Genomic DNA, 26,942 nt, shown 5'->3' with positions numbered 1-26,942 from the left:
CCGATTTAAACAGGTGTTGTCTTCAAACATATGCATCACATCTATTTGCTTAAAGGTACTTGCATCAGTATTCTCTAGAACTATTTGCAACATCTGTATCCTGTGGAAAGATACAACATTAACGCTGTAATACTACAATAGGCTACTCACCAGAATGCTATATAAATCTATTCTCTCCTCTCTCCCTGCTATTCAGGACACACAGAGATGAACTCATGGAGGGGGACTGTGACTCCATGTAGACAAGTGCACTTTCTGATAAACCTATCATCACAGACAAACACACTGTCATCCACTCGGCGCTGCTTCACTTGACCAGAATCCACTGCCTCCAGTTGTCACTGTACAGACCACATTCTGACCTCTTATAGTCAAACTGACTAGTGTACGCCTCACACACTCCTACACCTCATCAGAACACAGTACTACTGGCCTTACTAAGACCACTCGCCTGCTTAGACCGCAACTTAACCACACACCGAGAAGACATCCCATGAACAGGGAAAAGGAGGACCAAGAGGAAGGACAATGAACACTTGTGTTCTTGACATGCCACTCCGTGCCTTTCCAGGTGTGTTACTCCCCCATTACCATATAACATTGTGAATTGTGAGGACACAGAAGGAGAGGAGCACCAGACCTGAGCAGAAACTGGAAGGGTGAAATATACATCCTTAGTCCAAACCGCTTTCAAACACCACTGGGGAGGTTACAACTTGACTTGTATCATGAAGTGACTTGACAAAGACCAGGTAGACGGCAGGCTGTGAACAGAGTGTCTCTGGGGAGGAGGACAACTGTTTTTTGCCTCGGTCACAGGTTACCGCGGAGCATCGCCAGGCCGACAGAGCCGAATCACAAAAGGAAGTAGGAAGTTGTCCCATGTCCCCACAGGAAGTCACTATGAAGGAAAACAGACATTGGACACTCACCAGGGGACACCTAAAATGCATCTCGTTCTGATGATGTCATTCGTATTTATGCGTCGCCAACAAAATGAAGAAAAAGAGAGAGGAGACTGAGAATTTTGTACAGACTTTTTTTTGCACTGTGCATTTTGTAATGTGAACCAAGGAGAGAATGACAGTATAGACCACATTGAAGCTCTCCTGGGATTGGTGATAAAACATATAAATGATCATATTTGTGTTTTTAAGCTGATTGAATTATTGTAAGTTTTATCTATTGCATATTGTATTGCAAACGTCAATACATAATGGTAATATTTTTTTATTATCACATAGCGAACCCTATGATTCACGTGCACAGATAGGGCTCTACCTGTGCAAAGCATATGCCCCTTTTCCCTTCCAGTCTCCAAAGTGGCCTTTTGGGTGGTGGTATAATTTCCCCCCAAATTAATTTTTTTGTAAAAAAAAATGTGTCATTGTGGTTCAGAAGTCGTCGTGACGTCGTCAAGTTCGCCACCCCACACCCCGTCCATTGGTTGTGCCAACCCACACGCCCGGTTGTACCAGTTTCCCAGTCTGCCATGTACAGAGATTTAACAATACTACTGGCCTTACTATGCAAAAAAATGTAAAAATTTTCACAAAAGAGGCATTTGGTATGTTAGGAATTTCAAGATATGAATAATAGTATTTGTTTTGGTAGTGGGGTGCCATTTTTTGGGGGGGGGAGCACCTGCCCCCTGAAAGATCTGTGCATGGCCCTGATAGGTTTTATAGTTGTTTTCCTTCCATAGGACAAAAAACATGCAAAAGTGAGGGTAAGACTTTGTTAACACTCCCTTTCAGACAGCAGTTGAGGGCATCTTCACATTCTTTATCATTCTAGTGATAAAAGTTATTAGGAATTAATCATATGATCAGTGAGACAATTCAATCAGGAAACACAGGCAGTCGGATCAAACGTTCCAAAGCTGTTTCAGCCAATTACACACACCGTCATACTGTACGGAGAAGTCCTACTCAACACTTGACCACACACAAAATAAATGTTTATGGATGTCAAATCAAATGCAAATCAAAATGTATTGGTCCCATACACAGATTTACAGGTGTTATAACAGGTGCAGTGAAATGCTTATTCGCTACACCCGCAATAACATCTGCTAAATATGTGACCAATAACATTTGATTTGATTTGACTGGCTCCAACAGTGCAGTAGAATGTCATACAAATACAATACAAATATACAAATAATCCAAAAAATAAATAAAGAAATGACAGAACGAGAACACACAATACCCCATAATGACGAAGCAAAAACAGGGTTTTAGAAATTTTTGCAAATGTATAAAAAAATAAATAACTGAAATATCACATTTACATACGTTTTCAGACCCTTTACTCAGTACTTTGTTGAAGCACATTTGGCAGTGATTAAATCCTTGAGTCTTCTTGGGTATGACACTACAAGCTCGCCACACCTGTATTTTGGGAGTTTCTCCCATTCTTCTCTGCAGATCGTCTCAAGCTCTGTCAGGTTGGATGGGAAGCGTCGCTGCACAGCTATCTTCAGGTCTCTCCAGAGATGTTCGATTGGGTTCAAGTCTGGCCACTCAAAGACATTCAGAGACTTGTCACGAAGCCACTGCTTCGTTGTCTTGGCTGTGTGCTTAGGGTCGTTGTCCTGTTAGAAGGTGAACCTTCACCCCAGTCTGAGGTCCTGAGCGCTCTGGAGCAGGTTTTAATCAAGGATCTCTCTCTACTTTGCTCCGTTCATCTTTCCCTCGATCCTGACAAGTCTCCCAGTCCCTGCCGCTGAAAAACATCCCCCCCAGCATGATTCTGCCACCACCATGCTTCACTGTAGGGATGATGCCAGGTTTCCTCCAGACTTGACACTTGGCATTCAGGCCAAAGAATTCAATCTTTGTTTAATCAGAACAGAGAATCTTGTTTCTCATGGTCTGAGAGTCCTTTAGGTGCCTTTTGGCAAACTCCAAGCGGGCTGTCATGTGCCTTTTACTGAGGAGGGGCCTCTGTCTGGCCACTCTACCATAAAGGCCTGATTGGTGGAGTGCTGCAGAGATGGTTGTCTTTCTGGAAGGTTCTCCACATAGGAACTCTGGAGCTCTGTCAGAGTGACCATCAGGTTATTGGTCATCTCCCTGATCCAAGGCCCTTCTTCCCCAATTACTCAGTTTGCCCTGGTGGCCAGCTCTACGAAGAGTCTTGATGGTTCCAAACTTCTTCCATGTAAGAATGATGGAGGTCACTGTGTTCTTAGGGACCTTCAATGCTGCAGAAATGTTTTGGTACCCTTCCCCAGATCTGTGCCTCAACACAATCCTGTCTCTGAGCTCTACGGACAATTCCTTCAATCTCAAGGCTTGGTTTTTGCTCTGACATGCAGTGTTAACTGTGGGACCTTATATTAACAAGTGTTGCCTTTTCAAATCATGTCCAATCAATTGAATTTACCACAGGTGGAATCTGAACAAGTTGTAGAAACATCAAGGATGATCAATGGAAACAGGATGCACCTGAGCTCAATTTCGAGTCTCATCGCAAAGGGTCTGAATACTTATGTAAATAAAGTTTTTTTTTTTTTTTAATTTATACCATTTGCAAAAAATTATAAAACCCCGTTTTTTCGCTTTGTCATTATGGGGTATTGTGTGTAGATTGATCCGAATGTACTGTACATGGGGCATTAGTCTCAAGGTGCAGGGTAGAGTACCGGGCAGGCAGCTGGCTAGTGATGGTTGTTCAACAGTCTGATGGCCTGGTGATAGAAGCTGTTTTTCAGACTCTCGGTCCCGGCTCTGATGCACCTGTACTGTCTCTGTCTGCTAGATGGTAGCAGAGTGAACAGACTGTGACTCAGGTGGCTGAAGTCCTTGATGATCTCTTTGGCCTTCCTTACCAGGCGGATACTGAGTGTTGTAAATGTCCTGGAGTGCAGACAGCGTGGCTCTGGTTATGCGTTGGGCTGACTACACCAACCTCTGGAGAGCCATGTAGTTGAGGGCGGTGCAGGTGCCATACCAGGCGGTTATGCACCCCGACAGAATGCTCTCAATGGTGCATCTGTAGAAGTGCTGATTTTCTTCAGCCGCCTGAGATTGAAGAGGTGCGGTTGCGCCTTCTTCACTATGGTGTCAGTGTGGTGGGACCATTTCAGGTCCTCAGTGATGTGTATGCCAAAAAACTTGAAGCTTTTGACCCTCTCAAATGCGGCCCTGTCAATGTGGATGGGGGTGTGCTCCCTCTTCTGTCTCCTATAGTCCACGATCAGCTCCTTTGTTTTTTTTTTACATTGAGGGAGAGGTTATTTTCCTGGCACCACTCCACCAGGACTCTAACCTCTTTTCTGTAAGCTCTCGTCATTGTTGGTAATCAGTCCTACCACTGTCGTGTTGTCAGGAAACTCAATGATTGTTGGAGTTGTGTATAGACACAGTCATAGGTGAACCGGGAATAGAGGAGGGGGCTGAGCACACACCCCTGAGGGGCCCCTATTGAGGATCAGCGTGGCAGTGGTGTTGTTGCCTACCCTCTCCATCTGGGGTCGGCCCGTCAGGAAGTCTAGGACCCAGTTGCACAGGGAGGAGTTCAGACCCAGGGCACTGAGCTTAGTGACAAGCTTGGAGGGCACTATGGTGTTGAAAGCAGAGCTGTAGTCGATAAACAACATTCTCACATAGGTATTCCTCTTGTTCACGTGGGATAGGGCGGTGTGCAGTGCACTGCGATCACATCATCCGTGGATCTTTTTAGGGTGGTATGCAAATTGTAATTGGTCTCGGGTGTCGGGTAAGGTGGAAGTGATATGGTCCTTGACGAGACTCTCAAAATACTTCATGATGACAGAGGTGAGTGCTACGGGGCGATAGTCATTTAGTTCAGTTACCTTAGCTTGCTTGGGTACAGGAAAATGGTGGACATCTTGAAGCAAGTGGGGACAACAGACTTATGTCTGTAAACACTCCAGCCAGCTGGTCTGTGCATGCACTGAGGAGGCAGATTGGTATGCTGTCTGGGCTGGCAGCTTGCGAGTGTTAACATAAGGTTAAAAATATATATTATAATAATGGTGCTGGGTTTAACGCAGATTATTAAAACAGTTGAATGGACTTCAGATCAGTTACTATAAATTAGTTATTTTATTATGGATGGCACTTAAAAGTTGTATGTAGACAACACCGGACTCACAAAAAAGAAATGCACTTACGATGTCTTAAGTATTGGAATTGTGCTTTAGTAAAATGACCTATTTTTTACGTGTATTCCACTCTGGCGATGCCTTTTTTTTAAATTGTTGTTCTGTTGTGATTTCACAAAGACCAGTGTTTTAATATGTGGATTGATTGACATTCCTGCTCTATTTTATATATCTATAGGCTGTATTTCTTGATACTTACTTTTCTACAAATATAAAAGGCAGGTGAACTAGGATTTGTTCACATCTGAAACCACTCTATTTACAAAAACAGTCAATGATTTTTGTTCCTGGACCAAAGTGCTGTTGGACAGTTAGCATTTAGTTAGCTTGTTGAGCTAGTTGACTATCCATGTAGAACAATTGGACACAGGTTGAGAGAAATAAAAGCTTAAAAGTCTTATTTGAACAATATGCCAGTCGTGAACTGGTAGGGCCTCTGAGCATAACTTCAAAGATTCTTGTGAATTCCTGATAGTAATTGTATCTAAACAGAGATTTTGCAGCTAAATATCACCAAAGAAAGATTAAAAACTGCTTACATTTCTTGTTAGCCCTTTCCATGAGATAATGATGTAATAGATTTCTATGTTGTCCTTTTAATTCCTTTGCAGTGCTGTGCTTATGTATTGTGTTTTATGAAAATATGATGGTGCTACAGAATAATTTGAACTATCATGTGATAGTTTATAATGGTGCTGTATAATATACATTATACAACCAAGACCTTACACTCTTAGAAAAAGGGTTCTAAAAGGGTTATTCGGTTGTCCCCATAGGGTAACTATTTTTGATTCCAGGTAGAACGCTTTTTGGTTCCAGGTAGAACCCTTTTGGGTTCAATGTAGGACCCTCTGTGGAAATGGTTCTACATGGAACCCCAAAAGGTTCTACTTGAAACCAAAAAGGGTTCTTCAAAGACTTCTCCTATGGGGACAGCCTTTTAGGTTCTAGATAGGACCTTTTTTTCTAAGAGTGTACATGACAAGACCCTGCAATATATGTATGATATTAATTACATTGACAATGTGAAAATGACATCATTGAGAATGAAATAATACATTTGACTATGATCAAGTAGAACAAAATGGCCACCACAAATACATTGTTGATATCTTTATCAGAGGGGTTCTATTTCATATTTTATTGTGGTTTATTTCCTGTTTAATTCAATTCTTCTGAGAATATTTATGTTCTGTAAATGTAAATCTATTTTTTAAGAATCAACAATCCCTTTAATTGTCTTAATTTGAATTATTGCTCTTCCTCTGAGTGGTTGGTTATTGATGTTGTCTATAGCTACTGAGACCAAATACAGACATCCTGTGCTTTGAATTATACTGACAAACCTATAGAAAGGAAGCTTTATTGAACTGAATCTTAATTTAGAAAACAAGCCAAGTCGAGATTAGATAGGGATTTTTTTCTCACTGTTTGTCTTTATTGGTTTGTACTTTGTACCTGTACAGTAAAAAATGATGTTGTATTTTTGTTTTTTTCTCAATTTTTTTCTATAAACTGTTTTCCTCAATAAAAGGGTAACTAAGTTCTTAACGTGGTTTTTTTCTGAAGTGTATATTTTGTATCCTTTCAATAATGTTTGAAATATTGGGCAATATTTTACTTACACCAAGCACTCAGCTATTTTGGTAATATAAAAACACATGACTTTGTAATGTAACACACATTTTGACAAAAATCTTGGATCCATCTTGGATGCAGTGTCCAAATACAAAGGGTATTACTATCCACTTCTTTTGTATCTTATTTTATAAGATATAACATATAAGGCATTGTCTTGCCTATCCATGTACTCTTTGTTATACATACTACACTGTCAATATGTTCACAGTGTTAGACAAGTTTCTATGAGACAGAAAGATGCAAAGTGTCTTTGAAAATTTGCTTTTTCAGACTATTTCAGTGGTATTTTATTAAAACAGCATTTATTATTATTTTCCACATGTAATGAAAAGCTGGAGACAAAAAAATCTTCTAAGACAACTACAGCTGGGCATTAGCATGAAAAAATATTGACAAACTACATTTTCTGGCGACAGTATATCAGATAACATTGCCACGACCTAACAATAGCCAGTAGCACAAAATCTGAATTTATCAAATGTTTTTAAAAAGTACATGGCACTGTTTTCCATTCTTAATACATTCTCAATTTACTGATAGTGTATTGCAGTATGTGCATAGTACTATCTTAAACAGAAATCCTGAGGAATTACTAAACTTACAATATTCAAACTATATTTTCCTCTCATCTTGCATTTAAAACTACTAGACCGTTACTTCTACAATGTACAACAATATGTTTATCTGTTACTCTTTTTCTAATGTATTATTTCATTGTTGTTTTGCATATCACGTTTTCATACTTAAATCCTACAGACAAATAACAATATATCAGAAAGACCTTAGTGGAATCTATCCACTATGTCTAATCTATCCATAATCTGTGCATGCTACAAAACTGTGTGCATTACTCATTACTCAAGTTGCCTGCATAGATTATTGCTTAATTACTCTAATATAAAGTCATTATAATGTAAAATGCATATGCACATGCTAAATCCATTCGCTATGAAGGGAAATAATGCAACAGAGAAACACATGTACAAGGCAACAGAAATCTAGCAGATTAGTTTATACAACTGCTGAAAATGTGTGTCAGGCTTCTTTGACTTTTCCTACCTATACATTTGAGGTTGAAAAGCCTAAAGCTTATAAGCATCTTTGCTGTAAACATTCATTGGGCTGGGACCACCAGCTATCGATTACTTTGGCATCCTTATGATGATCATCATTGCAATTATCACGATCCTAAGTCATCTCAGTTGTCAAAGAATCTTCCTCTTTTAAAGAGTCTTTGAAGTGGCATAAAAATGGCAGATCATCGTCATGCCTCAGTGACAGGCCAACGCGTTGGACGTTTTTAACGTACAGAAAGTTCATCATGTGACCCTTAAGTATCCTCCTCACTTCAGTTCTGAAGTTTGTCACATAATGTATGTTGACATTATCATACTGTCTGTCAGGCTGCAAAAGGAGAGTCGACTGGATATCTGTCCTTAAACCAAAGCATGTGTCCGGTCCAATGCCCATGTCTGTGGGGCAGGGCTTCCAAAGAAGGAGAGATAAGGGTATAGCGGGGGGAACTACTGGTTCGACAGGAACAGACCTTTTTAAGAGAGGGAGATGAGTCCATCCATTTGGCGTCCTTCCTAAAAAAGAGAAAGAAAAATAGACTGCGTGAACAACAGTTTCTTTCTTGGTTTTAGTGTTTTATACCTCATATTTCAGCCTAATTCAACCACACAACCTGATGCAAAAAAGCTTTTTTTTTTACATTTGTTTTACTGAAGAAACCGACATGGATGTGTACATTTTGTCAGTATAGGAAAATAATATCTGAGAGCGAAAATCCGCAGAGAAGTCGTTAATGTGTCGTGCGTGCAAGTCGTTGTCCCAAACAAACACATAAACCGGCAAACAAAGTTAATTCTTCTCACATAGTGTAAAAAAAAGCCCACAGCGCTAAACTTCTGCTCTTTCTCTTGTTTAAACAAGCCAATATTCCATCTGGAGTGTTCCCAATTGTCTGTAATTACAGTGTTTCTTTTCATGCTGAGAGAGAAAGATAAGAGCGAGGAAGAGAGAAAGGGAAGAGGGACAAAAGACAAGAGAGAGAAAGCTGTCCAGTAAGCATGTGTGTTTGTGGGTGTCCTCTTTCAGATGGCTGTGCTTACGTCATAATGCACTAATTGCCAGGAATGACTTGTTTACTCGGTATACCAAATGGGGGTACGCTACAGCAGCGAATAACAAGTGGTGTGATCTTAGCGTCACTTTGAACAAAAGTACAGTAGATCCCATTCTACTGCCTGCATTTGGGCAGAGTAACAATAGCTATCCTGTAGAGCCTCCTTGGCATTTGTTTATCTCCCTTTCTACCAAAATGAAAAGTTAAGTGCGGCTGATTTACAAAGGAGCAACTGATGCCGTTTTAGGCACAAACATGCACACGCACTTGCACAGGAGCGTTTTAGTCTTCCTACGCCGCATTGACCTCATCTGCAACGCTTCTAAGGCAGAGGCCTACTCATGTTAAACCTGTGTGTACAACAACTTAAAGGGATAGTTCAGCGATATTACATCATTTAGATACGCGTTTCCTATCTAAATATGCAATCTCGCTGAACTATACCTTTAACACATGGATGATGTATATTGTTTTGTTGCCTATTGCCTGACATGGTCTGTAACACTGTATTGATAATAGATGAAGAGCTATATCATACCTCCCTTTGCATTAGACCAATATCTTAATATGGTCTACTGTTTCTACACACTCCCACTTGGTTTGTGCTCTGCTCCTGCATACGTGTCAAACCCAAAGTGTATAACTCAGGGGTGCACTACGTACACTACTTACGCACTACAGCTGTTGGAACAGCCCAGCCCATGCTCACACATCCATCCACACAGCACCTGCTCTAGCATCAGCTCAAAGTTCAAACCCCTAAAAATAAAGATGAGTATCAGAAGCCCACAACTCTTGGAACCACCGGCCTGTTTGCAAGGCTCTGAAGCTCTTAAAAAAAGCAGATGTGCCACAGAGGACCTATAACAGCTGGTTTGAGATCAGATCCAATGTGAAAATGGAAACCCCAAAATACATGCACATGTTACTTTGGACTGGTCCAAGATCAGTCCAAAGGAACTGCAACCCACTCAAACACATGCAAAGCCAGAGGTTCTGGCAGAGGGAAGAACAGTGACAGCCCTTTAATTGGAGGATAAACAGAGTGGAGCTTGTTGTTGCCAGGTTAAACACAGCAGTCTATTCTAAATCACAGCTACACACACACACACACACACACACACACACACACACACACACACACACACCCACACACACACACACACACAGATCCACATATACACACACACGCATACACCCAGTAACGCGCATATCCGCTTAAATACACACAAATGCAATACACACATATGCGCCCAACAACACACACATCCGCATAAATACACGCCACATGCTGCACACACATGCAACCAACAACACGCACATCCTCATAAAACAGCCACACAAATGCATCCAAGATGCACCACTCACATAAACACACACCTTATCCGAACACTTGTTGCACACAACAAAAATATGCTTTGTGCACACACCAGGAGCATACTGTGAACGTACACAAATATGCACATACACATTTCATTTAGGAAGGAATTTCTATTTTTTCCACTTTATTCTTCTTTATCCCCGATATGTTAAAAGCAGAATCAATTACAACCATTTTAGGTCTTCCTTATACTGACATTGTCCATTTCAGTTGTCCATTTCAGTTGTCCATTTCAGTTCATTTAACTGTCCACAGGTGAGTGAATAACGTTAGAAAGCAGAACAGTAGGTAATGACTATGCCTCTCTTCAAGGACAATCTCATCCACATGTAGGGTTTGGGTTTCCAACCACAGTGGTTGACCTCTCAAAGTCTGGCGTTTGAGGCCGTCGAGGATTTTATAGTAATGTAAGGGGAACACCTGGAGACTGCACATGGACCAGAAGTCCTCACAAGGATAGTAAAACAAGGACAATTCTGAAAAGTGGGGACATTTCGCTGGTTTGATTATTTGAATCAGCTGTGTAGTGTGAGGGCAACAACCAAAGCGTGCACCCCTTGGGGTCCCCAGGACCAAGATTGGGAAACGCTGGGTTAGGATTAGGGTTAGGGGTTCTACAGCTTTGCCTTTCCTGTGTTGCTCTCCCTTGACAGCCTAGTCCAGGTTAACATGAGTTTGGCTTCTGATGGATTACCTCTGGTCTCTGCACCGCATCATCCTTTCTTTGGCTCGTCATTCTCTCCTACCTCTCCCTTTTCATCCTGTCTTCCTGGTTATCTGATAGGCTTTTCAGTTAGCCCACACTCATCTTTTATCTTTTAATTAACGCTTATCTTGTAGATTCTTATCTGCGTTCAGAAGAGTGTGTCCGCCAATTCCGCAAAGTTTACTTTGTGATTTTTCAAGAGACTGAGAGGAAAGACAGATAACAAAGTCAGATAATATCGAAGAAATGGCATGCACTCACGCACATGTATGTATGTGCACACACACACACACACACACACACACACACACACACACACACACACACACACACACACACACACACACACACACACACACACACACACACACGCACATGTAAACACACAAGTATACACATACCAGTGCATAGGCTACACACAGTGATACACAAACACATCAAAACTCCACGTAAACAAGACACACACACACACACACACACACACACACACACACACACACACACACACACACACACACACACACACACACACACACATATATATACATTGGCTCACGCACACACACCATCAAACTCTCCCTTGGCACATACACCTTCCTAATGCCTCACAACTGTTTCCAATCTAAAGGTTCCTGCTTGTCTGGGACCCGGCAGGGCCTGATTGCACGACACTGGATACAAGATCCTGGAGGAGAAAGGGCAAGGCTGCAGGGGAGAAAAGGAGAGAGAGAGAGGGAGAGCTGCTTTTTCTCTTTCCTTCCCTTTCCCTCTCTTTATTTCACCTGATATACCTGTGCAGGACCCCAGTTTCTGTTTCCTCTGGTCTAGTCTGCCTGAGGTATGTTAGATAAGGCTCTGGATAAAAATACTTAAAAAGTACAACATGGTAACATGGTAAAAAAAAACGAACACATTCAACGATCATTGATGTACTTAACAATTTTCCGTTGTTGAAAATGTTCTATGATGTTATATATATATATATTTGCGCAATTAAAGTGTTATATTGTTACTATAACAATAATTTGATTTTCAGGTAGTGGGCTACTGGTATTTGTTATGGCTGGTATAAGGTTGAACTATTATGTAAAACAGAAAATTGATTTTCAGGCATTCTCTTTTCTTATCTTAAGAGTACACCAAGACAGATAGCTAAATATTTATGTCAAAAAGTGTAAAATGATTCCGTGTTATGATAATTTGTTACATATTACAGTAACATTTTTTCATTCAAATGCTTTTTTCATGACATACGACATTTGGTAGCAACATATTTGTGTAACTGAAATATTATTGTTTTAATGTTTAGCCAATTTGATTGATAATGCATTCTATGATAAAAGAAGACAATTGTTATACTATAATTACTGTATATAAATAATTTGATATGAATGAAAATAGTATTTTTTTTATGTTTGTCATCTTGTCAAACTGCACACCATATGTTGAAATAAAAATTTGAAAGCAAATGTAATATTGTATATTGTAATTATGATCCCACATTACTAGGTGTTATAATTTGTAATTTAGACTAGTATACAAATACTCTTATTTCATAATTTGTCATTTTGTTTGAACTATGTTGTTACTTTTTATTATGTTAAAAATTTATCATTTTTTAAAAGTTATACAATAGTTACCAACATACAGAGATGTGCATGCACTCATGCACAACTGCAATGGACATGTGACAGTCTGATATTTATCAAATACATTTACCCACTAATCGATTAGGAATAGGCTATACCTTTTTATCTATTGCGCACATTTTTGCCTTATTAAATTAAAAACAACATGTACTATTTCCTACTCATTCCCACTTACCACTTAATGTAACTAAACTTGAATCAAAACAAATAAAAACAGCTTTCCTTGGAGGAAGATGCAAATCAATATCTGAACATTACAGAAAACTCGCTTTTCTAAACATGCTGGAGTCGGAAATCCTGATTTGTTTGGCAATGTTTACTAAGGTTAGCTTGCTAACCATGCTGCATTGTGAATCACCCTAAGGGCCACTTGGTTGGTTAAATGTAATTAGAAAAGGCATATTTACATTACTTTCATGCACAAATATGTCAGATGTGTTCATTTTTCTAACCTGTGTATTGAATGATAACACATGCTCTCATCATTGTTGTCATTCATGTTCATAAAAAAAAACTTCAAAGTAAAGGTATAACATGGTAAATCTGAAGAAAAAAAAATAATATCAGTTCACAGATTTAACAACGCTCCTGCCAAGGTTTTAACAATATACTTAAGATACTTTTGGGAAACCACAGGCCTGGCTGTTTGGCCATATGTGACACGTGTGTGTGTGTGTGTGTGTGTGTGTGTGTGTGTGTGTGTGTGTGTGTGTGTGTGTGTGTGTGTGTGTGTGTGTGTGTGTGTGTGTGTGTGTGTGTGTGTGTGTGTGTGTGTGTGTGTGTGTGTGCGTGCGCGCGCATGTTTTTATACATACCTGCAGGGGTGCACTGTAGACGCTTGTGGAGTTAGGGGCTACATTATCAGGGGGCATTTGAGGTGGAAGGGGAGGGGCAAGGTCGAATGGTGAACGGCTATGGTGGGAGTGATGGGGCAGTGGATAGGTAGGTGACACGTTGGGACAGAACGGGTAAAAAGGTTAGGGAGTGAACAGTCACTCTGGGTTGTGGATAAAAGGAGGGGCAGAGATAATGGCTTAAAGGAGGACAGAGATGGTGGCTTTAGGGGTTACATCGATAGTGGGTTAGGGGTTACAAGAGGGGGCAGAGATAGTGGCTTAGGTGGAGGACAGAGATAGTGGGGTTAGGACAGAACAGGATGGGTAGAGCAGGACAGATGGGGACACTAGTGGCTGGCCGACATGGCCCAGGCGCCCTCCATCCTCCAGACGGAAAAGGCATAGCTGAGCCGTTCGTGGGCCAGGTAGTTGCAGCTGGCCAGCTTGGCGTCCATCTCATCGCTCTGCAGTACCTGGTAGAGGAAGTCGATGTAGCGCGACGCTAGCTTCAGGATCTGAATCTTGCTCAGCTTGTCCGATGGCAGCGTGGGAATGATCTTACGCAGTGAGGCGAAGGCGTCGTTCAGCGACTGCGTACGCTGGCGCTCGCGCACGTTGGCGATCACTCGCTGCGTGTGCAGGTCCTCGAAGGGCTCGCCGCCCGAGCCTAAGCCGAGGCCGCTGGAGCCCAGCGAGGATGGGGCCACACACACCACTGCCGTGGGGGAGTTCTGTTGCTTCTTCTGCCGCTTGGGCCCCGACGGAACCAGGCTGTTGGGGCTCCCGCTGACAACGGCCCTCTCCTCGGCCCGACCCAGATTGTCTTTCTTGTGGTACGGCACCCGTTTTCGGCCCCCTGTTTGCCCGCTCTTCTTGGAACCCCTCTCCAGCTCCTCCTCGCTGGCCCCCAGCCCCCCCTCGGGGGAGTTGGCGCAGGACACCTCCTCGCGCATCTCCTCCTCCCTCTTAGGACCACCGTCCTTCTTCCCCTTCCGAGGCAGGGTGGTTTTTGCACTTTATTTCTCTCTTTCCCTGTCTTTTCTCTTCTTCAGATAGCCGTGTGGGACAACCGTTATCCCAGGAAGTTCTGATAGAGAGTCAAAGGCCTAGAAGTCTTCTTCCTCCAGTGAAACCAAGAAGAATGAGGCCGATACACTTCACGCTTCTAATCTGCAATCTGTTGAAGATCCATAGGTTTTGGCTTTACTCCCAGTCAAAACTTCTGTCTCTCCCTGTGTCTCTTTGCTGAATTCCTCACCTACAGTTTCCCATCTCCTCAACCTGCATGCAGAACAACAACAAACCATCTGCTTTGCTGGGCTAACTCCTGTCCCTTTATACTCGCCCGCAAACTCTGGGCCTGCGGGCAGCTGCGATTGGCCAGCACCGGCTTCTTTGGGTGTGGTTTGGAAGCAGGAAGTGAGCTTGAGGTTGGTGGATGGCTTAAAAGGGGGTAAGTAGCCTTCTCAGCCAATTGCGAGAGGCCTTGTTAAAGCGGCTGAAGTTGTCCACGTCTTTATAGGTTCCAGATTTCTGCTGCTGGAGCACTCCTGGCTTTCTCCTGCACCCGCTTGTCTGTTTGTCTCTTGTCTCTCTTCTCATCAATTAATTACATGCTTTGAGACTCATAGGTCTGTTATGCACTACAACTTCAAAGACATGAAACATTTTCTTTGTTGATTAAGGGGGACGATAAAAGCCATTGTGTTAGTACTGCATGAATATGCTTACATGTGAATGCTTTGGTAGGGGAAGATTAAGTCGATTTAATACCTAAAACTAAGTTTACACTGAAAACATTTTATGCGTGATATCTCAAGGACCACAGTTTTCTATAAAAAAGATATAGGATTAGGTCTTATTTATTAAGTGTGTCAAAGTGATCTCCCTAGTATTTGTGTGCCATAGTTAATATCTATCACATGATACTATAAAAACATAGCCCTCGAGCCAAGGGTCACTCCTCAGTGCCAGTCGGGGAAAATAACATGTGGATTAATATCTTTAGACGGATTTTCACATAAACGTTGTGATCTTGCGTTTCTGTTTACAAAATTACCTAAATAGAAATTTCACCAAGACAACTCACACAAGCTTAAAAAAAAACAACTGTTATTATTATTTGAAAAGTCCTGAACAGTCATTGTGAAAATACTGAGTGGGCGGGAGCTTGCCTCGACTGACAGCTCTTTGAAATGTCAAGCAACTTGGATGCAGTGAGCAGTCTTGCAGTAAAATCATTTCAAGCAAATGTGGTGGTACACAAAGCAACTAAAAAACATTGAAATTGCATCAGTTATATGTAGGTTTTCTACACCTCCCGTTTAACATGTCTCTTGTGATGCGGTTCATAGCAGCACTGACGGATGTGTTGACTTGACAACTGAGTCTGAGTTTTGAAAGACATACCCCCCCCCCCCTTTGTCCCATGCTGTCTGAAGACCTAGCTAGCCTGTAACTATCTAACACCAGACCCAGATGAAAGCTGAAACCTATAAGTATCTTTGCCATAGATGAATAGGGTCAATTTTTATTATATTTGTTGACTCCCTACAGTCAAATTTTGGCGTGAGTAGAGTAGCTATTTAGCTATTTAAACCGCGCCCCTCTGCAAACACGCCTTCTCCGATGTTGGTTTCAAGGCGGTACTTATTTAAATTAGGTAAGAGAATTGAATGTTAACATTGGTGTATTAAAATTAGAGTCAAGGTGATGTCACCTTAATTATGAATCCAAGTGTTTGACATGGGGGAGGAGACCAGTAACTTTATGATCAAACTTTATCAATGTAGAAGCAACAGTCATTTTTCATACCTTGGTCTTCATACTTTGATCTGGTTTCCTTCAAGTATCATCCAATTTCATTAAACATGATTTTGCCTGTTCATGACCTTTACACCTTAATACCATACTGCCACAGAGAATTTACATTTTCTCAGTATAAAAATAGAAAATATGCCACACAACCTAATAAATCAAAAGTACATTAAGATCAGTCAAAATATGAATTCCTAAATAATTTTTCAAAACAGACAGGTAAATCTACTGTATTAATATTCCCATCATTATCCCATAGAAATAGAATAACTAGAATGGGTGTCTCCATTTAAGTAATTCGATCTCCATGTATTATCTACTGCAATCACTATATGGGAGAGATGTAGCCATGGGGATGGCCCAGCTCTGACCCTGTATAAGCTCTGACCCTGTGACCACTAAGGTGAGAGGGCTGCTAATTTTGCCATCCATGCCCTCTGGTGAAGTAGACACATGTTCTCTCTCCACACCAGTAACCCAGGGGAACACACATCTGGGCTTGCAGGTCCACACCACAAGGGACAACACACACACTCATACAAATGCACGTAGAAACGCACGCACACACACATAGAATTGTCAATATGTGAAGGATCTATATCTACTGAAACTAAAACAAATAGGATGGGGGGGGGGTGTTGGCACAGGTAGCCTAGTGGTTAAGGCGTTGTGCCAGTAACCGAAATGTTGCTGGATTGAATCCCAAAGCTGACAAGGTAAAAATCTGTCGTTCTGCCCCTGAACAAGGCAGTTAACCCACTGTTCCTAGGCCGTCATTGAAAATAAGAATTTGTCCTTAACTGACTTTCCTAGTTAAATAAAGGTTAAATAAAAAATAAAAAAATTACATAATATGACAATAATATGCATTAAAACCAACTGTTGCATAGGTTTACCGTTTCATGCATGACAGTGATGTTACTCATCAGTAAAGGTGCAATCCTGAAAATTTCCCATTGCTCATTTAAAATACTGGAACATTACTCTCGATTTCTGCAAGAGTCAAACTTATAAATGTGTTACATTAGCTTAGAACATCTGTCTTCTATCATAATACAAAAGTAATTCTTACTGTGGATGAGAAATAAAGAATACGTAACATTGTCTGTAGTTACAGCTGTTGATAGCAAAAAGTTCAATAAGTGAATGAGAAAGAACCCACCATTTCAAATCTTGACAATGAACATAGTTCTGTATGCCTTCTCGTGGATTTCAAATATATCAGTAGACATGAATAGTTACTTCTAGTAAATTATAGGAATTGTAATTTTCGGTTATGATAGATGTTATATTTGTGTTATGACAGTTTTATAGCAGGACTTAAAGAAAGATAGAGAATTCGAGAGGGGTTTTGTAGAGGGGTTAGTGAACTCTGTGATTGCAAAGGGTACGTTTAATTTGGGGGTATTGAAGAGAGCTGGGATCAACTCCACTCAACTTCAATCAACTCAGAATATGAATTCCAGCAGCTAAGGTATTGAAGTGGAGGTAACACTGTGCATTAGCATGTAGGTATAATGCATTATGATGCAGTTAAAATGCAATGTAAGACTTGTTATGATCATGTATGACCCCCCCTTATAATGTCGTATAATAATCTCATATTGATCCTGACTATATACCAGCCAATTTCAGTCTGTTGAAATGTTGATATGTAATCTGACATAGCCTTATTATAAGAGATTATAAAGGTTTATACATGCTAATAATGCATTGTTGCCAAAGTGAACATCACACTGGAATTGTAACAGGTCTTATTTACGCAACAGGCCCTTTAACATTTTCAACCAAAATTCCCAGGTCATTTCCCTGGAATTAGATGTAAATTGGCTCCAACCTCCGGGTGGAGACAGTGGATTTGTGAAGAGGGACACGTAGCCCATTGTTGTGTTGGGCCGTCCAGGGCTAACCTTGGGGTTGCTTACCTTAGCCGAGCATGCCTCCATGCCACCATCATGGAAAGAATGAGCGAACGACAGCCTAACAGGAACAGCATGGAACACGCACCCCTCACGCAGAACAGAGGGAGAAAAGAAAGAGAGGGACAGAGAATGGGAGAGGAATAAAGGAAGGGAAAAGAGAGAAGAAAGAAAGGAGGGAAAGAGAAAAAAGAAAGGCCAGTCCAAACAGAACCAGATGCAGGAGTGTGGAGGGCCGTTTGATCTCCGTCCTCATAGGCTGATTGATGTTGCACATTTCATTTCCTTGTCAGAGTCTCTACATAATGTTTCACTAAACACTCCGGCCCGTTTCTCTTTTGACTTTTATTTTCGGGGGGTAATAATGAACCTCTCCTGTAGGTGCAAATAGACTGCACCATATCAAAAGGATATACAGTGGGGTCTGAAATGATTGACACCCTTGATAAAGATGAGCAATAATGACTGTAAAAAATTTAAAATTCAAATACTGAGCTATATTGTATGCTCCAAAAAATTGGGAAATGATATTATTTTATACTAATACAATTACTCAGAGAAAGAGATTTTGTTTAACAAGTAATACGTTTTTTATTGACACCCCTAAATATTCTTATAAACAGAGACAATAAATAACAAGGGAGGTTAGCATGTCTTGGGGGTATGATCTTTGACCCTCTGTAATTTCTCACTCATCATTATTCACAATTCATTCAGGAATATCTGTAATCATGGTAGCATCCATATTAATGTATGTGTTTAGAAACATTATATTCCTATTTACAATAAAAGTGACTCCAAAATACATTATTTATAATGAATTTCTATTGGACATAAGATAATCTGAAACACAACCAAAACAAAAAGCAAATTCCTCCAAAAAGTTTGTAGAGTTTGTTGACTACTTTATTTATAAGAATCTTTAAGGGTGTCAATAATTTTCACCCCTACCTTTATGAAAAAATCTATTTATCTGAGCAATTGTATTAGCATAAAATATTATTATTTTTTGCATACAATATACCTCAGTATTTGAAGTATTTATTTTCAAACAATTTCGGCCCCCACTGTATATAGAGATGGCTTCGATATCAAAGAGGAGAACAGGCAATCGTAATGTCCACTTTAAGTTTGGCACATATGGTTTAGTCCGAACTGATCCATAGTACTGAAATACTGTACTGAGGAATGTGTATGTTGAATGAGGACGGACTTTTGAAGTTTTTGAGCAACGAAGAAAAAAACGTTTCTTAAACCCATAATACTGTCAATTCAATTACTGCCTTCCTGTAAAGTTCTTAGAAAATTCTGAGGAGAGACAACTGATCGATGGCATGTCGATCTCATAATATGTAAGCATTGAGTAATGTAGTTTCCGTTGAAAATGAGTCCGAGAATATACTCTTCACCAAACTTCTCACCTTAAAAGTTCGCTCACCCCATTCCCCCTACCCATCCCTCCTACCGCTGCTGCTCCATCCCTCCTCTGGAGCCCATGGGACACAAGCAGACATCTGGGACCCATTTCCCCCTGTAGAGCAGGACATCCTGTGGGGTATCGACTGAGAGGGGGGTGGGTGGAGAGTGAGGGTGCATGGCGGTGAAGGACGGGGGTGGTGAACAGAGGGCGAATGGTGATGTATATAGATATAGAGTATAAGTAGTGATGAGGGGTTGAGAGGTTTGAAGCTGGGAGAGATGCAGGTCTTGGGCACTTTTATTCACTTCAACAGCCAGCAAAATAGATTTTTCCTCCACTTTTCTTTTTGATGGCTAATGAAATGAAATCCATGTATTCTTATGGCAAATCTGGTCTTTTGAAAACACACACACATACAGTTTGTCGCTATGCCGCATTTGTGTGTGTGGACAGAGCAAGGCATCACCGGAAAGTCTTTTTCTGTTGAGGCAGATAAAAAGAAAAATCCTGCTTTAAAAGCGGGGGTTTTTCTACACTTCTGCGTGCTAACCTGTGTTATTCCAGTTTGCCTGAGACTTATCTCCCTATATTAGGCTATAATTTATAATAATATTTAGCACTTAAGCTTCCCTTAAATGTCCCTGCTTTCATGTGTAATTTAGCCAATATCCTGCGCTGGCTCTGATTACAGTGTTTAAGTCCCAGGGTCCATCCATGGCACATTACAAACAGTCCCAGCGGAGTTCACAGCCAAGCAGAACTATATAGAGCACGTTAGGCTAGGCTAGGTTAGCATAGCTCATTCCAAATCACAGCCAAGCAGAACTATGTAGTGAAAGCTAGCCTTAGCTAGATTAGCATTGCTAACTCCTTTCACATTTGTCACAAAATGAACGTAGACTGAACAAGTGCCCTATCACTACTTGATGTACAGCACATTAAGCCAGCTAGCATTGCCCATTGCTATTAATATGCAGAAAATCTAGATTTAGAACAAGATTTACGCAGTTTTCTATCTTAACGGTGTGACAAAACCAGTGCTGGGCCCTTCTAAGAACTATCCCAACATCTGATAGATGGGATTGTCTCTGGATGGTGCATCCAACTGAGGTAACCTTAGATCACAGACATTACAGTGGAGGGGGTGATTGGATAGTGATCTATTGCTACCCCTCAAGGAGTCGGAATGCATTGATGAGTGGGTGGATCACACATTGCACCAACTGGGCATGAGGAAAATTCATTTCAATCCGAACACATCTAACGCATTAGAGTGAACCCAGAAGATGTCTCTGACCAGGCCCTGTGTACCACCATTCGTAGAACAGAGCAATTGCATTAGAAATATCAACATAACTCTGTAGCTAGCTTCAAAGCGTAATACTTTAAAGTCAAATCAATCCCCCTTTTCCATTAGATTAGATTACCTTACGAAAGTTATGTTCGGCTACGTGTTCTGGTACTGGTTCTCCCTATGAAGCCACTTCAAACGCCTGCCCCTGCCATGGCATATCCCTTTGTGCTCTAAAACTGCAAATATGTGTCTCCTAAAATGTTTCAGATGCAAGGTTCTGTGGTCCATGGGCGAAGCAACACAGAAAACAAAAGAGTCGGAGAGGCAAACATTGATTGAACCTGAAGGTCGGCCATCCTACTGTACTGCTGCCAAGTGAAGGGGTTAATCACCTGATGTTACTTATAAAGAAAGAGGGGGGGGGGAGAGAGAGAGGGGTTTAGCAGTAAAAGAGAGGAAGAAGAAAGAGAGTGGGGAAAAGGGAAAAGAAGCCAAAGGTCCAGAGACATATGTTTCAGTTTGTAAATAAAACAGTAAATTGCAATGGATATTGCTTAAATATCTGTGGGCTTTGTACTGCGTTTTGCGGAAGTTCCTCGGAAATCATTCCGAAACTGCCTTCTCCAAAATGCCAAAGCGCCTTTTTAATGTCAAAGCAGCCATCTGGTTCTCTACTAAATCAAGATGTTCGCTTTCATTCACGTATTTTTTTTATACTTTCTTTTTTATAAATACTCAGGAACCAAAGTATGTTTGAGGCTGAATGGGTATTTTCCTAATAGCCGTTTTTTCCTGTATGCAAAGTGCAACAATGGATATCGTTGTCACACAGATGTAGGCCTACTTTAAATACACATAACCAATATAGAAAACAAGGTCTTGTTCATATTTAGACGGTTATACAGATAAACTTCAAAATGTGTTCACCTTATATAGAAGGCAGTATATACTGTACCTATGGTATCATGTGGATATGGCCTTATAAATGCTATACGACCTCCTATATAGATGTTACCATATGATGAAGTTATAAGAACAAGAAAAGGTGAACAGGTAAAGCCTACTGTGACTGTCCCATCTGTACTATACTATAATGAAGAATTAATCACTTTACTTTATGCATAGGTCATATGCGGCCCATCAATATTTTAGGTGCAATTGCTGTTTGGTATTTACCAATATATTTTAAGTATGTCTGACAAAATGAATATATAATTTGAATATATAAAATAAAAAAATATCAAATATCAGATTATGAAAAATTATTTGAATACATTTGATTAAGATGTGTAGTGTGAAATGACACGCAAAGGTTTTACCTTTTACCTTTGTTATTTTTTTTCCAACAGGAAATTTGAAATATTCCTGCATTTTTTAAGTTTCCTTTTCTTTTTTCAATTTCATGATTTCTGCCAGTTAAGTCTTAGATGACTTCCTTCCTTGATTTTGCTGGAAAGGAGTCCCCCCCCCCTCCCCTTTACATACCACACAAAGACACACACATTTTACTGCCTACAGCATAAACTTAATAGGACGGGCTTTTGGTCCAACCCCTACGACTTGTTCAATAGAAAGTAATGAGGATTGTTTTTCAGTGTCTTAATGTAAAATGTTATAACAAGCAAGATTTTAAAAAAAAAATGTTGCTATGGCTACTTAACCACAACATTGCAATTACCTTTATACAACGTGACTCTGAGGGCTTGCAAACAAACCAATGTAATGCAATAAATATATAAGTACCAACAAGAATCCTGTTAAAACAAAAGAGTAGAATGAGGGAAGTAGCATGAGGGCAGCAAAATGGTCTCTTATAAAGGATCAAAGTTGAAGATATTTAATTAAATAATTGGTAGAGCTATGTGCTAGTTTCACTCACACTGCTTTCCTGTTATGGTAATCTCATTTTTTTTTTAAACTATATTTAAAAAGTTATTGGCAATCTATCAGCGTTTGCATCTGTTGCGTCAATCAACTCAACAGAGGTAACCAACATGTAATTTACATATTTTTCATATGAACTTCAAAGTCCCTTTTATCATACACATGTCTAAACCAAATCATACACCAAAACTCCTTGCATCCTCCCACCTCCCCTTTGAGGGGGCAAAATAAAAATGTGGATGGATTTGAATAATTGCCTAACTTCAAAGCGCAGGTTATTGCCCGAGCGTTTACTGTTGCCTGCAGTGCTATAGGGTGTTTTCTTTTATAATGTGGGCTGAGTGAGTTGGAAAATGGCTGCCTCAGTGTAAATCCCACTCTAATGCCGGGGTCTGTCTCTAGCCTGCTGACCTGGCTAAATAAAAACGACAATGTTTCCTTCCCTCAAAAAAACACACTGGGCTCCCCAGACACTCTAACCCTAGTCCCCTCATAGATTCCATCTGAGAAACATTACCATGGTAACTAAACTACAACCACCAAAATACATACAGGTGCTACATTTGGGGTTTGTAGGTGGCAGAATTAAATTCATTTTTATTAGACAATAATATGAGTGACACTACTTTTACTTTAGCACTGGGTAACAGCCTGCAGATATATAACAGCTTGAAGCTATAATGCTTTATAAATTGCTATAACCATGTATTAGCCTTTATAATGTTGTTTAATAAGGTTTGCCATGAGAAGTCCTATAATGCATCTGAATGTGGACACCCCTTCAAATAAGTGGATTCGGCTATTTCAGCCACACCTGTTGCTGACAGGTGTATAAAATTGAGCACAGAGCCATGCAATCTCCATAGCCTATCATTGGCAGTAGAATGGCCTTACTGAAGAGCTCAGTGACTTTAAACGTGGCATCGTCATAGGATGCCATCTTTCCAACAAGTAAGTTTGTCAGATTTCTGCCCTGCTGGAGCTGCCCCGCTCAATTGTTTGCGCTGTTACAGTTTTTTCCAATTGCTAACACACTAAAATGACATGCACAGCACAATTATTTAAACTGACCCACAGAGAGCAAAACCTCTTCTCAAGTCACCAAAAGTCTAAACACATTTTCTGCTTTACACACATTTTGCAATTCAAAATGGCACTTTTTAAATGCACTGCACACGGTTCTCTGCATAAGACACAACAATCTGACATAAAGTCACATGTTTGCCATTTCAAAACACTGCCATTCAAAATGACACTACATGAGCTAATTGGCCAATACATGTGCCACCTGGCCAAACACTTCAATGGTTAATTGTTACCACTTCAATCAGGAAGTAAGCACTATGAAAAGACCACAGGTGAGCACCTTTTGTTTTACAACAACAATGGAAGCCGTTGCAGAGAGAGGAAGAGGAAGAGGGAAGGTGAGAATGAGAGGGGGAGGAAGAGTGAGAGGTAGGGGCAGAGCTGGTAGAGGAGTTCATGGCCAAAGAAGACAACAACTTTCAAATGAAATCAGAGCAACCTTAGTTGATCATGTCATCAACCATGGGCTGACAATGCGAGAGGCTGGACAGAGAGTGCAGCCCAACTTGAGCCGTTTTACTGTCGCCTGTGTCATCTGGACATTTAGACTGGAGTACAGGTATGTAACCAACATTTCTTTCACACTATGTAGTACACCCCATGTCATAGTGTATCAGTTGGGTGACACCTGTTTACTTCATGAATGGCTGTTGTCATACACTAACTGCACAAATTTCCTGTAGAATTTACTCTACTGTGGGGGAAATATCTTTAGGCTGCATTGTCCAAGCCCTATATTTTAGTTTTTCTAAAGGACTGAGAGACACAACCATGGTGGAGGAAGGGGCCAAATGTTCACCGGGGTACAGGAAGCTGCCATTGTAAACTTGGTTTTGGAAAATAATGAAATCAGATTACGAGAAATTCAAAGCCACATCATCCAAGACACCACCATATTCAACAACATTCAACGAGTCAGTCTGTCCACATTGGCTCGCATTCTCAAGCGAAACCAAATCATAATGAAACAACTTTATAAGGTGCGGTTTGAGAGAAACTCTCAAAGAAACAAAGAGGTCAGACGAGCATATGTGGATGTCAGTACAATATTGACTGCAGTACACTACACGCAACATTGTTTCCCAGTGTACTGGATAACACCATATTGACTGCTTTTGTTCTTTGTTTTCAGGGAGTACTGGAAATGGATGCTGATGCAATCCCACATGAGTTCATCTTTATAGATAAGGCTGGGTTCAACCTAGCAAAGACCAGAAGAAGGGGGAGAAACGTCATTGGCCACAGAGCCATTATAGATGTTCCTGGCCAACGTGGTGGGAACATCACAATGTGCGTTGCCATCTCCAATACGCATGGTGTCCTCCACCGTCATGCCAACCTTGGACCATACAACACAGCCCATATTCTCACATTTCTGGACAGACTCCACAACATTCTCATTCCACCAGAGCGTATGAATGATGCAGACCATCAAAGAACCCGGTACGTTGTAGTATGGGACGACGTGAGCTTTCATCGTGCAGCCCCAGTCCAAAACTGGTTTGCTGACCACCCACCATTTCTCGTGCAATACCTCCCACCATACTCACCATTTCTGAACCCCATAGAAGTGTTATTTTCGGCATGGCGGTGGAAGGTATACGACCGGCAGCCCTTTGTGCGCATGCCTCTTGTGCAGGCTATGGAAGAGGCATGTGATGAGATTGATGTGGGTGCGATTCAGGGATGGATAAGGCACTCAAGGCGCTTCTTCCCTCGATGGCTGGCAAGGGAAGATATTGCCTGTGATGTGGACGAGGCGTTGTGGCCAGACCCAGCTGTGCGGCAAGATGCTGCCTAATTATTTTTCTTGCCTCTTTTTTTTTCTATATAATTTTTCGGCACATTTTTTCTGCAATTTTCTTTTTCAGTTTATTGTTTTTTTGTGAGCATATTTTTGTTCAGTCCAATGTAAATATATCTGCTGTGCATATGTTGCAATGACTTGTTTGGTGAAAAATAAAAAATAAAATGTTTCAAAAGCATGTGTGTGTATCTGCAAATATTTCTGTGCATCTGAAGAATTTTCTACAATTTGAACTATTTTAGTATTATGGCAAAGTATACTAAAGATGAGAGTGTTTTTCATTATGCCCAACAGTGTGTAGTTGGTTAGACAAAAATCTGGTAATATGAATGAAGTGTGTGCCATTTCGTGCAAACGTTTGATTTTGATAATGCTATATGTAGTTTTGGTTGCAGTGCTTCATTTTGCAGGATATATGAGGTATTTTGCAGTTTGGGTGTGTGGTTTTGTGAATTGTGTTAATTATTTTGATAAAAACCAGCCTAGTTTGCAAAACTGTGTTTTGGTAATTGGGAAAAACTGTATTGCGAAGTGGAAACATCTAGGAGCAACAAGGGCTCAGCCGTGAAGTGAAGTGGTAGGCCACACAAGCTCACAGAACGGGACCGCAGAGTGCTGAAGCGCATAAAAATCGTCTGTGCTCGGTTGCAACACTCACTACCGAGTTCCAAACTGCCATTGGAAGCAACATCAGCACAATAACTGTTAGTCGGCAGCGTAATGAAATGGGTTTCCATGGCCGAGCAGCCTAATATCACCATGCGCAATGCCAAGCGTCGACTGGAGTGGTGTAAAGCTCGCCGCCATTGGACTCTGGAAACGCATTCTCTGGAGTGATGAATCACGCTTCACCATCTGGCAGTCCAATGGACAAATCTGGTTTGACGGATGCTAGGAGATCGCTACCTGCCCGAATGCATAGTGCCAACTGTAAAGTTTGGTGGAGGACAAATAATGGTCTGGGGCTGTTTTTCATGGTTTGGGCTGGGCCCCTTAGTTCCAGTGAAGGGAAATCTTAATGCTACAGCATACAGTGATATTCTAGATGATTCTGTGCTTCCAATTTTGTGGCAACAGTTTGGGGAAGTCCCTTTTCTGTTTCAGCATGACAATGCCCCCGTGCACAAAGCAAGGTCCATACAGAAATGGTTTGTCAAGATCGGTGTGGAAGAACTTGTCTGGCCTGCACAGAGCCCTGACCTCAACCCCGTCAAACACCTTTGGGATGAATTGGAACGCT

The 26,942-nt window shown here is 40.9% G+C and overlaps 2 protein-coding genes across 3 annotated transcripts in view; one reads left to right on the top strand and one right to left on the bottom strand.

Annotated features, from left to right (window-relative positions):
• Positions 1–6,688, top strand: part of LOC106565234 (histone deacetylase 7) — a 100,154-nt gene extending 93,466 nt beyond the window's left edge. For both annotated transcript variants that reach the window (XM_014132124.3, XM_014132125.3), the window contains exon 25: positions 197–6,688. In XM_014132124.3, the coding sequence (XP_013987599.1) occupies positions 197–242 (46 nt within the window). In that variant the 3' untranslated portion in view covers positions 243–6,688. The remainder of the gene's footprint in view (positions 1–196) is intronic.
• Positions 6,689–7,032: 344 nt separating this feature from the next.
• Positions 7,033–14,777, bottom strand: LOC106565235 (twist-related protein 2). The gene is made up of 2 exons (XM_014132128.3): positions 13,455–14,777; positions 7,033–8,364 (listed from the first exon to the last, which is right to left on the bottom strand). The coding sequence occupies exon 1, from the start codon at positions 14,426–14,428 to the stop codon at positions 13,823–13,825; it is 606 nt and encodes a 201-aa protein (XP_013987603.1). The 5' UTR covers positions 14,429–14,777; the 3' UTR covers positions 7,033–8,364; positions 13,455–13,822.
• Positions 14,778–26,942: the final 12,165 nt, after the last annotated feature.

Source organism: Salmo salar, chromosome 12 (assembly GCF_965601325.2).
Source record: "Salmo salar chromosome 12, fSalSal1, whole genome shotgun sequence".
NCBI classification, from domain to species: Eukaryota; Metazoa; Chordata; class Actinopteri; order Salmoniformes; family Salmonidae; genus Salmo; species Salmo salar.
This window is presented reverse-complemented; position numbering and strand designations above follow the sequence as displayed.